Source organism: Leopardus geoffroyi, chromosome A3 (assembly GCF_018350155.1).
Source record: "Leopardus geoffroyi isolate Oge1 chromosome A3, O.geoffroyi_Oge1_pat1.0, whole genome shotgun sequence".
Classification (NCBI taxonomy): Eukaryota; Metazoa; Chordata; class Mammalia; order Carnivora; family Felidae; genus Leopardus; species Leopardus geoffroyi.
The window spans coordinates 121,447,888-121,461,180 of NC_059336.1; the positions used below are offsets into that span (position 1 = coordinate 121,447,888).

The 13,293-nt window shown below is 38.0% G+C and overlaps 1 protein-coding gene across 4 annotated transcripts in view; it reads right to left on the reverse strand.

The window, feature by feature from the left end:
• Positions 1 to 94: 94 nt before the first annotated feature.
• The window catches only part of UBXN2A (UBX domain protein 2A), a 48,230-nt gene continuing 35,031 nt past the window's right edge, over positions 95 to 13,293 (reverse strand). For all 4 annotated transcript variants that reach the window (XM_045447591.1, XM_045447592.1, XM_045447593.1 and 1 more), the window contains exon 7: positions 95 to 3,757. In XM_045447591.1, the coding sequence (XP_045303547.1) occupies positions 3,565 to 3,757 (193 nt within the window). In that variant the 3' untranslated portion in view covers positions 95 to 3,564. The remainder of the gene's footprint in view (positions 3,758 to 13,293) is intronic.

The window sequence follows — 13,293 nt, forward strand, 5'->3', positions numbered from 1 at the left end:
CACAATGAGTATGAATTACCTGTGAAAAAATATTTAAAACAAATGACAAAGAGCCAAATATTCGTCTACTCAATTAGCCACTTCTATTTGAAGATTTAGTGTGATGAGCAATTTTTTAATTAAATGGTTTGTACTTAGAGAAAGAACAAAGAAGTAAACTCTACCAAGTTTTCATGCTAGTTCAACTCAGGACACAAATGGTTTTTAAAACACCCACCTCTGAGTATTAAAACTACCGTATCTTAACACTTTTGAGTACTGAATGAAAGTAACACTGATTAAAGTACCTGACAAACAGAAGGCACCTAATAAACGTTGATTCTCAAACTGAAGGTCTTTGCCAAATAAAAATAACAAATGCATCCAGATGTAACTATTTTATGAGACAGATGTAGACTATTTCACAGATCCTTTTAATGAATTATTTCATTCTAAAGACAACAGTTCTTTAACCATTAGCAAAAGATTGCTTTTAAAATAAGGCACTGAAATAGATGCAAACATACTATATTTTAACACAAACACAATGAAAAAAGTACTCTGAATGAGAAAAGTATATAAAATAAATAAGGCCAGTTTTGTAGCCTGCATAACGTACAGTAATTTAACCATTAAATCAGAATCTGTAAAACTAGAAATGTACTTCTATGTTTCAGCCTTAACAATGATTCTCAAGAAACTGATTGACGAGTTCTGAAACAACTACACAGGTCAAATTGTGTCCTACACCCAAAGTGTTTGATGATTTTCAAGTCTGCCTTCCCTTGCCAAACCAAATTCAGTCTATATTTTCTAAAGTATGTTTTGTGTATTCTACATATTTAATTAACAACTTTACAATTTTAAACTTTAAGGTAGACAGCTTTATCAGATGATTCTCATTTTAGAAAACCTCTGAGAATATTATTCACATTAATGAAAGTTTTCACAGTTAAAAAATGAAGGTTACTGCTGATGATGGGTCTTTGTAGGAACTTGTCACTGGGGTGTATTCTACATGTACACACAAGAAAGCCCCCTATGTATCTTGTGGATAAATAATTATAAACTGGAAAATCCACAAAGGAGGCTTTTCTATAGGTACAAGAAAAATATTTCCAACAAGAAGCCCCTTTATAGAAAAAAATGCAGAATCGCATATTGACTAGAATTATGCATATCAAATTATAAAATGTTTCATGATAGGTCTAGGGAAACATTTTCTTAGAGGCTGAAAAATACACTAACAATCATTTTATATTTGAAACAGTTCGCTGATTTTTACCATCCTTTCATTTTTTGTCAAAACGCCACTATTTTTGTTTCACTAGAGAGAGAGAGAGAGCTCTAACAGAGCTGTAAACATCACTGACAGTATTTTCTATTATGTATCTGTTCATTTCTGAGAGTAAATGACAAAAGCAAAAGGCTCTCCTTTGCTCTCTCTCTCTCTTCCTAATAAAAGGACAGGCCTCTACCATTTGTAAGGCTGGGAGCCAGAAAAGCAAGCACTCTTACTATGGACCTCAAACAGAAGGCATATCTTATAAACCAGGTCACCTAGCTATGTGTATATTTCCCTTTTGTTATTCCTGAGCTTCTATTAAAAATCTCACTTAAATGTTCCACCCTCATCTCAGCTCTGCTTAGAGAAGACGAAGTATAAGTTTCTATCATGATTAGTTAAGAGTGAGAGGGGAACAGTCTAAGGACCAACTGTGTGAGATAAGGACACAACTTAAAGGTCTAGAAGTCCCATTTCAGTGGAGTCTTCCACTGTTCACAGTGAATGAAGCAGGCAGGTTTTCTTTCTTAGGGTGGAAGCATAGTGTTGGATTTCCTGAACACGGGTACTTCTCCTGTGTACCTAAGAATCAGATGAAATTAAACCTGCAGAGATCTGGGACCCATCCCAGACACAATAAATCAGAATGCGTCTGGTAGGTGCCTGGAATAGACATTTTGAAATGCTTTCCAAGTGATTCTTACATGAAGGTTTGAGAATTACTGTGAACCACTGCTTTGTAAGAATGGTTCTTTCAAGAGGTCCACAAAGTTAAAACTATTTTCATAATCAAACTAAGACATTATTTGCTTTTTTTTTTCATTTTCTTATGAACATACAGTTGCGTTTACTAGCAGCTACATGGTGTGCAATATCACAACAGATTGAATGTGGAAGCAGACGTGAGGTTCCATCTGTCTTCTTTAACTCAGACCGTAAAGACAGTTGCAAAAAATGGAACACAATGCCACTTTTTTCACGAAATCTTTTTTAGAAAATGCATTTTTCATTAAAATGTGATTTATACTAACATGTGCTTATTATTTTATTGAATAAATATCTTTTAACTTTTTATTTTCAATGTTATATATATAACACACATAAACAAAAGGTCTTGAGACCAAAAAGTTTGAGAACTGTTCTTTCTGGCAGATACCCACTACTGCCCTATGGACATTACTGCTGACAGGTATGGCTACTTAGTTTCTTGGCACATTGAATGTACATTTCACTTTAAATAAGATTCAAATAGAGAATTTGCAAAATAAGCTTCTTAAACTTATGTTCAGGCAAGGGAATTCAATCTGACAATGAAATATTCAAGTCTAACCAGTTTTAGTTAGAAGTTTAAAATAAACATGTTTCCCTTGGTGGCATCAGAACGTAAATAAATAAATAATCCTTTAACGTATACACAGGTTGACTCTGATATATGGAATAGGAAACCGTAGTTCATGTGATGCATTTAAAAAATATTAGCAATGTGCCAACACAGGCATTAGAACAGATTCTACATGAGTGGTAGCAAATGAAAGGTTTACTCAAAATGTTAGCTAAAAACAAAACCCTAATTTTCAAAAGAAAATAAGGGATTAAGTTGGATTCCTGGATAGAAATTTTTTAAAGATTACACTTCTTGAAAGTATAGAAATGTGAGTAGGCAGATTACTATTGACATTATACTACACTGCTCAATTTTATTCTTAAATAAAAATATATTTTAGATACTGTGCCAAATTAATAGTTGAGTATATCTTGCCATTAGAGAATAAAAACTGAGAACACTTTGAGGTTCAGGCATACTTGTGGTGAAAGTAGTCCTTTCTAGCCTTCTGACTGTATCCCAGGTATAAAATAATTACATTGGTGCTTTGAATTTGCATGTACAAATTTCTTAATGTATTGCTATTTAAAAAATCTGAGATAGCTGACATTGTAACAAATCACTGCTGGTTGGGACCATCTGAATGAATGATGTGTGAATACATTTGCTAATTTATATCATACTTAGATTCTATAGGATATAGTGATTTAATATATCTTATTGTTGAATAACTGGTATTTGAAAATAAGTGTTTTCTGAGTAGCCTTTTGGAAAAAGTGCATTGAATACAGTTTCCAGTCATAGTTTACATTCCTAACTTGTACTTATTTAAAATCTTCTCATCAGGAGGGAGTTAAATAGCGCTCTAACCAAAAGTCCAGCAAATCAGATCTACTTTCCCTCATTTTGGTTTGAGTGTTCATTTACAACCATCATTTCTCTGCAAACTTTCCACTTAGTGTATCAAAAATCAACGTTATGAAAGTTCTCTAAAAGGTTCAGCGGTTTTTTGGAGTCTCTGAATGATTACAGCATTCTGTAAATCTGCTTCTTCCAGTGTGAGTGTTTCATCTAGCAATCTGAGGGAAGGAAGAGCTGTGGCCAGGGAAAAGGGAGGGCTTCTCTGAGATCCTTGGTATTTTTCAATGAAGTCTTTGATGTGGCTTATCCTGTAAAATAGCACAGACTATTAATATAATTTTATGAAAACGTGGATTAGTTAATGTAAGGTAATAACTTGATGATATTTAGCTATGTTCATACATAGAGCAGTGAAATTATGATAGAACTAATCATCTGGGTTTTTTTTTTAATGCTTATTTATTCTTGACAGACACGCACGCACGCACGCACACACACACACACACACACACACACACAATGCATGGAGGAAGGGCAGAGAGAGGGAGACACAGAATCCAAAGCAGGCTCCAGGCTCTGAGCCACCAGTACAGAGCACCATGCAGGGCTTGAACTCCCAAACTGCAAGATCATGACCTAAGCCAAAGTCGGACACTTAACTGACTGAGCCACCCAAGTGCCCCTGGGTTATCTATCTTAAAAGTTGACTCTGGATAGTAAGGAATTACTATGATTTATCTTTAGTGTGATGAGGGTGTTACAGTTACATTTTAAATGTTTTTAACTTTTTTTATTTTAGAGAGAGAGCCAGAGAACTCGAGCAGGGGAGAGGGGCTGAGGGGGAAGGGAGTGAAGGAGAGAGAGGGAGAGAGAGAGAGGGAGAGAGAGAGAGGGAGAGAGAGAGAGGGAGAGAGAGAGAGGGAGAAAGAGGGAGACAGAGAAAGGGAGACAGAGAGAGGGAGGGAGGGGAGGGCTGAAATCAAGAGTCCCAACACCTAACCGACTGAGCCATCCAGGCGCCCCCTATTGCTGATATTCTCAATCAGGATGCGAAGAATTATACCTGGCAACATCAACAATGGGTTATTCAGGAATTTAAACTTTGGGAAAATAAGCTACAACATGCAGACCAACTTTTTTTTTTTTTTTTTTTTTTAAAGTAGGCTCCACACCCAAAGTGGGGCTTGAACTCACAACCCCTAGATTAAGAGCTGCATGCTCCACCAACTGGGCCAGCCAGGTGCCCCTAGACGAACTTGTTAAGGAGGATATGAGAAATAACTCTGTCTGCAACCAAGATATTTCATAATTTCTAACACCACTGGCCCCAAAGATCATGCTATATTGGAGAGAAAAGTCCAGTACACTCTGGAAAAGGTCAAACCAGTACCACATAATGAAAGCGCACAGAACTATCAGAAAGGGAGTTTACAGGATTGTGGTCTTTCCAAACATCTCAATCTGTTAAATCACTTAATCATTTACGACCAAGTCACAATTCCCCCTAATTGGCTTCTTTGTGGCTGTCTATGAAGACATGCTAGAAAACCAATGTGACAACAAGGAGGACATTCTTTTTTTCTACACTCAATGAACTCACAACCCTGAGATCTGGAGTTGCAAACTCCACCAACTGAACCAGCCAGGCACCCAAAGGAGGATGTTATTTTACTTTTTTTTTTTTTTTTTTAAGCTTAAAAACCATTTTTTTCTTAAGCACCAAGAACATTCTTCATAAAGCATTAGAGTCGTGTGAAATCCTAAAGAAAAGGACGCTAGGGGAGCCTGGGTGGCTCAGTCAGTAAAGCATCTGACTTCAGCTCAGATCATGATCTCAGGTTCATGAGTTCGAGCCCCTGTCAGACTGTGCTGACAGTTCAGAGCCTGGAGGCTCCTCCTGATTCTGTGTCTCCCTCTCTCTCGCTGCCCCTCCTCTGCTCGCGTGCTGTGTCTCTCAAAAATGAATAAACATAAAAAAAATTTTTTTTTAAAGAAAAAGAAAAGGACACTGTAAGAAAGGAATATTGGAAATATATTGAAGATCCCTTCAAAGCAAACCACCACAGAAAGTCACCCACCAACAAATGTACAACAATAATATCATTTGGAAGAATTTGATGGAATGCTTTTATTTTAAGAGACTCTAATGCAGGAATTTAAAACTAAAGTGATCGTTCCCTTTGCCTGTGGTAGAAAATGTGCAGTGTGATGCTACTTGGGTGCTGTGGCTATTCAGACTAGTAATTCTGATTCTTTTAAAGCGAAGTAATTTGGAGGGAGGGAGAAGAAACAGAGAGTCCCGAGAAGGAATGTTTGTAGTCTTACCAACATTTACTCTAATGCCTTTGCATCACCTCCTCCCTAAAGGGAGTATGCGCCACTGTGTTGCATTTGCACCATTAATGAGTGCAGGTCACTTGTATGTGATGGATATAAAGTAACTTCGGTTTTGGTTCACGAGCAGGAATACAATTGTTACATTAGAGATGCTATGCCACATAGTATCTGGCTCACGGTAACCAACTAGTGCCAAAAGAAAGGTTTTGTAATAAAATTATGGATGCATCCTAAAAAAATAAAAAAGTGCAAATTAAAAAAACAAAAACAAAGTCTGATTAATAGACAATAAATACTGTTGGTCAATGATTATTAAATGCTTCAGTAATTTAGGAGAAAAAAATCTAGGTGACTATTTGCTACTGAAAATGTTGGAATATTTTTCTACACAAAGAAATTGAAATTAAAATATTTTATTTCCCTACAAAGAAACAAATTTAGACTGGAATAACATATCCCCTCTTCCATCTTCTACCTGTTTAGTTTGTCTTCCATTCATTTTAAAGGAATTTGGGTCACAGAAGAACATTCTAAGGCACCATTTAAACATATGCTTCTATTATTATTATCATCAGCTCTCTGATTCTAGCTGTGTAGGGTGGTTTGCCATTTGGAAATAATAGAAGTGAAATGCCTTGAAGAGAGCCTACTATACAGAAAACACTCCATAGGTGGTAGCTAAAAACAATACACAAAAGCACAAAAAGAGGAACTGAAAAGGATTGTTAGCCTAGATATAAAAACTATACTCAAATAACTATTTACAAGAAACACCTTTAAATATACAGACACATACACAGTTAAGTTGAAATTAAAAGGAAGGAGAAAGATACACCATGTAAGCAAGCACCAATCACAAGGAAGCTGGTATAAGTAACTATATTAGTATCAGGCAAAGTAAACTTCAACACAAAATTATTAGGGATTAAAAGAGATGTTTCTTTACTGCTAAAAAGGTCAATTAATCAGAAAAAAAATTTTTACCTCTGCACAGACCTAACTACATAGCTTTAGCATACATGAAGTAAAATGTTGACAGAAATAAAGGAGAAGTAGACGAATCCACAATAATAGTTGTAGATTTTAGCACAGATCTGTAAGTAACTGATAAAATAAGCAGAAAAATAAAGCAGTAATTTAATTTATTGAAAAGTTATAATAATCAAGAGAAAGTGTAGCTGGCAAAAGATAGGTGGACCACTCAAATAGAATGGAGAGTCCAGAACAGATCATGTGATTTACACAAAGATGCCACAGCAATCGGGCCAGGAAAGAAGTCTCTTCCACAGTGTAGTATCTGGGACTTGGCCATGTGACTTGCTCCAACGGATGTTAGAAGAGTGACACAAGTAAAACTTTGCTGAGTGGGACGAGCCTTGTGCCTCTGCCTTTGTTATGAGAACATGGACAAGCAGGCTGCTGATTCAAGGAGAAGAGACACAAGGAGCAGACCCAGACTCACAGAGATGTAGCCTAAATTAGCGCTCCCTCGGATGACCTGCAAACGTGAATGAGCTCAGCGGAGACCAGAAAAGCCATACCAGCCAACACATAAATACTTATCATAACAGGCCAGGAGATTTTCCTACATGTTTACTGAGCAATGCTGATTGATATATCCATATAAACAAATGTAAATGTGGACCATTACCAATAAAAATAGAAAGGATCATTGATTTCATATAATGGATTATACTATAGAAATGAAAATAGATGAAGTACAGTTACATACAACATAGATGAGTCTCAAAAACAAAAGTTGTACAACACATATAATAACATTCATATCATGGGGGCGCCTGGGTGGCTCAGTCGGTTAAGTGTCCGACTTCAGATCAGGTCACGATCTCACACTCCGTGATTTCGAGCCCCACGTCAGGCTCTGTGCTGACAGTTCGGAGCCTGGAGCCTGCTTTGGATTCTGTGTATCCCTCTCTTTCTGCCCCTCCCCTGCTCATGCTCTCTGTCTCAAAAACAAATAAAAACATTTAAAAAAATAACATTCATATCATGTTAAAAAAAAAAAAACAGCAAAGCTGCCTTTCTTTTTCCTTACTAAACAACTTGGTCCAAAAGCCAATAGTATGGCAGAACATGGGAACCAGAAACAATAGGGAGTTGTGGTGGCCCAGGACAGGGACTCAGAGTCTAAGCAGGGTGAAGAAGGTCTCTGCACAGGAAAGCTAACCACCTGCATGGTGCCAGAGCCCGATGAACACAAGAAGGGTGTCCATGCAGGCGGAGGTGAAGCAGGGGTGGTCAGAGCTTTCGCGGGTGAGGGGTGTGTCCCACACAGAAGACTTGTCCAGTACAGACTGCCAGCAGCCCACTGGGGTGAGGAATATGTCCAAACTGAGGGGCAGGAGAAGTGGCACAGGGTGGCCTGTGTCAAGCAAAACGGAAAGAGCCTTCTCACAGAGGAGCGGCCAACTGCAGCGTCAGAACCAGAGAGGGGTGAAGAGAGTGCACAAGCACCGGGGAGAAGAGGCTGCACTGAATGTCACCGAGAGGGTAAAGAGGCCAGCGGCACAGGGTGTTGAAGTGGTCTGGGGTGATGTGTCAGAGACCCAGCAGGAAGAGAAGGGAACTCAAGTGAGATCTCAAGAAGGATTTGGGAAAGCCCAGGCAGGGTGAAGAAGTCTTCCATGAGGGGGAGGTGGCAATGGGGAACAAAGAGATTGGCTCCACACAGGAGAGCTAATCAATAAACAAATATATTAAGAATAATTGAAGCCAGGCTATTCAGTATGGGAGAAATCAGTTATAAATACAGAAAGGAAAAAACTGGAATAAACTCCATGGTGGTAGAGTGAGTTTGGCAGTATCTATGTGAACTCATGCTTTTTGTTCTGCAAAGATATAGAAAATACAGATATAGGGGCGCCTGGGTGGCGCAGTCGGTTAAGCGTCCGACTTCAGCCAGGTCACGATCTCGCGGTCCGTGAGTTCGAGCCCCGCGTCAGGCTCTGGGCTGATGGCTCAGAGCCTGGAGCCTGTTTCCGATTCTGTGTCTCCCTCTCTCTCTGCCCCTCCCCCGTTCATGCTCTGTCTCTCTCTGTCCCAAAAATAAATAAACGTTGAAAAAAAAAATTTTTTTAAAAGAAAATACAGATATATATGTACATGTGTGTGTACACCTATCACTCTCTCCACTCAGAGGGCCTGAGAACGGTGGGTAGCCACTGTCCACTGAAAAAAAACCGGGGCTTCTGAGAAAAAGTACAGACTAAAACCTGAAAAAACTTCTGTGCCAGAAAACAAAGAAATAAAGAATGATGGGAACATGTCAGTAAGATAAAGGCAGTCCCACTGACTATTATATCTGGGAATATATGAGCATTAAAATAAATTTTGCTGGTGAGAGCATACAATCCATCAAATAAAATAGGAAACATGAGAAGATGTAGGTATAAATAAACGAATAAATCTGATGTCATAGGAAAAACATGTAATTATGCAATTTCAAACCTCTTCCCCAGAACATATGTATTAACTACAAAGAGAAAAAATAACTTTATATTAAAAGAGACTGTCAGATATCCCTTTAATCAAGTGAACAAACATGGGGCACCTGGGTGGCTCACTCGGTTAAGCGTCCCACTTCGGCTCAGGTCATGATCTCATGGTTCATGAGTTCGAACCCCACATTGGGCTCTGTGCTGACAGCTTAGAGCCTGGAGCCTGTTTGGATTCTGCGTCTCCCTCTCTCTCTACCCCTCCCCCACTCACACTCTCTCAAAAATAAATAAATGTTAAAAAAATTTAATAAAAAAAAGGGAACAAATTTAACATCATAGTGGGACAAAATGTAAATTATGCCACCTGACAGAACTCAATGAGATACAAAAGCATCACTTTTGTGATATTCCTGCCAAAATTAGAGAACTAAATATAATTACGAGAAACAATCAAATACAAAATTGGCCTGTAATTAAAAGAAAAATACTAAGGTTATAAAAATCAAAGAAAGAGTGAGGAACTATTATTTCAAACTCAACATAATAAAAGCCATATATGAAATTCCCATAGCTAGTATCAGCCTCAGTGGGGAAAAATGGAGAGCTTTTCCTCTTTGGTCAGGAACAGGACAGGAATGACCACTCTCACCACTACTAGTTAACACAGTACTAGACGTCTCAGCCCCAGCAATCAGAAAACAAAAAGAAATAAAAGGCATCCAAATTGGCAGGAAGAAGTCAAACTTTCACTATTTGAAGATGACATGATACTCTATCTGGAAAACCCAAAAGACTTCACCAAAAAATTACTAAAACTAAATACATGAATTATGCAAAGCTGCAAGATATAAAATCAACATACAGAAATCTGTTGCATTTCTATACACCGATAATGAAGCAGAAAAGGAAATTAAAGAATCGATCCCATTTACACCTGCACCAAAACCTAGAAATAAACCTAATGAAAAAGGTTAAAAGATCTGAAAACTAAGAATACTTATGAAAGAAATTGAAAAGAACACAAAGAAATAGGAAAAAAATTCCATGCTCATGGATTGGAAAAACAAACATGATTAAAATTTCTGTGCTACCCAAAGCAATCTACACATTTAATGCAATCCCTATCAAAATATCACCAGCATTTTTCACAGAGCTAGAACAAACAATCCTAAAATTTGTATGGAATCACAAGAAACCGTGAATAGTCAAAGCAATCCTGACAAAGAAAAGCAAAGCTGGAGGCATCACAATTCCGGACTTCAAGCTATATTACAAAGCTGTAGTCATCAAGACAGTATGGTACTGGCACAAAAACAGACATAGATCAATGGAACAAAACAGAAAACCCAGAAATGGGCCCACAACCATGTGGTCAATTCATCTTCAACAAAGCAGGAAAGAATATGTAATGAGAAAAAGGTTTCTTCAACAAATGGTGTTGGGAAAACTGGACAGCAACATACAGAAGAATGACACTAGACCACTTTCCTACACCATACACAAAACTAAATTCCAAATGAATGAAAGACCTAAATGTGAGACAGGAAACCATCAAAATCCTAGAGGAGAATACAGGCAGCAACGTCTCTGACTTCAGCCATAGCAACTTCTTACCTGACACACTGATGGAGACAGGGGAAACAAAAGCAAAAATGAACTATTAGCACTTCATCAAGATAAAAAGTTCTGCAGAGAAAAGGAAACAATCAACAAAACTAAAGGGCAGCCTATGGAATGGAAATGATATATGCAAATGACATATCTGAAAAAGCGTTAGTATCTAAAGTCTATTAAGAACTTATCAAACTCAACACCCAAAAAACAAATAATCCAGTGAAGAAATGGGCAAAAGACATGAATAGACATTTTTCCAAAGACATCCAGATGGCTAACAGACACATGAAAAGATGTTCAACATCACACATCACCAGGGAAATGCACATCAAAACCACAATGAGACACAACCTCACACCCGTCAGAATGGCTAACATTAACAACATAGGAAAACAACAGATGTTGGTGAGGACGTGGGCAAAGGGGAACCCTCTTGTACTGTTGGTGGGAATGCAAACTGCTGCAGCCACCCTGGAGAACAGTATGGAGGTTCCTCAGAAAGTTAGAAACAGAACTACCCTAGCCCTAGCAATTGCACTACTAGCTATTTACTCAAAGGATACAAAACTACTGATTTGAAGGGGCACATACACCCTGATGTTTACAGCACCATTAGCAACAATAGCCAAACCATGGAAAGAGCCCAGGTGTCCATCAACTGATGAATGGATAAAGGACACGTGTGTATATGCATGCGTGTGTGTGTGTGTGTGTGTGTGTGTGTGTGTGTGTGTGTGTACATAGATGCACATATACACACGATGGAATATTACTCAGCCATCAAAAAGGATGAAATCTTGCCATGTGCAACAACATGGATGGAACTACACACTGTATTATGCTAAGTGAAATAAGTCAGTGAAAAAAAAATATCATAATTTCACTCATGTGGAATTTAGGAAACAAAATAGACGAACATATGGGAAGGGGGAAAAAAAGAATATATGGGAGGCAGGGAAGCAAACCGTAAGAGATTCTTAATGATAGAGAACAAACAGTGTTAATGGAAGGAGGTGGGTGGGGGACTGGCTAGATGGGTGATGAACATTCAGGAGGGCACTTGTTATGATGAGCACTGGGTGTTGTTATATGTAAATTATTAATCACCAAATTCTGATTCTGAAACCAATACTACACTATATGTCAACTAACTAGGATTTAAATAAAATCTTGGAAGAAACAAAAAACACAACAACAAAAAAAAAAACCCAGAAACTGGGACATGTGTGATTCTGAATAGTCTTTGGATAAAATGGATAATATTGGATTAAATGGCAAACTTTGAATAGGGCCAAACATTAGCTGGAAGAAGTGTATCAGTGTTACATTTCCAGATGGTTGAATTGTGGTTATATGGGATAATGCCCATGTTTGTAGGAAATATCAGAGTATTTTGGGTGATGGGTCATCAGCTTGGCAACTTACTCTTGAATGGCTAGGAAAAAAAAGTTCTTTATAGTGTTCTTAAAATTTTTCTGTATGTTTATGATTGTTGTAAAACTTAAGATAATTAATTGAAAATGAGCAAAACAACTCAATATTTTTAAAAGATACATATGTACTTGGCAAACCTATGAATAAAACCAGATGAAGGATGCGCCTGGGTGGCTCAGCTGTTAAGCGTCCGACTCTTGGTTTCAGCTGAGGTCATGATCTCAGTTTCAGGAGTTCGAGCCCCTCACTGGGCTCTGTGCTAACAGCGCAGAGCCTGCTTGGATTATCTCTCTCCCTCCCTGTCTCTCCCCCACCCATGCTGTCTCTCTCTCAAAATAAAGGACTTAAAAAAAAAAAAGCAGAAGAATAACACAAATTCAGAATAGAGTATCTCCTGCACAAAAGGAAAGAAATATGACCAAAGAAAGGCACACAGATACATTGGTGTCTGTTTTGAGTGAGGCAGTATATGTGTTTATCTTATTATTAATTTAACTATACATATATAACTTTTATATAAAACATTTCTCTCCAAAATGTTTAAATGTTTTTATTTTTATTTTTTTATTTTTTATTTTATTTATTTATTTTTTCAACATTTATTTTATTTTTGGGACAGAGAGAGACAGAGCATGAACGGGGGAGGGGCAGAGAGAGAGGGAGACACAGAATCGGAAACAGGCTCCAGGCTCTGAGCCATCAGCCCAGAGCCTGACGCGGGGCTCGAACTCACGGACCGCGAGATCATGACCTGGCTGAAGTCGGACGCTTAACCGACTGCACCACCCAGGCGCCCCTTTAAATGTTTTTAAATAAAGAAGGAAACCTATGCACAGTATGTTCCTACTTCTAATTAAAATGAACAAAAATTTTTGGGGTGCCTGGCTGGCTCACTTGGAAGAGCACGAAACTTGTAATCTCAGGATCATGAGTTCAAGCTCCATGATGGGGGTAGAGTTTACTTAAAAAATAAAATAGGGGCGCCTGGGTGGCTCAGTCGG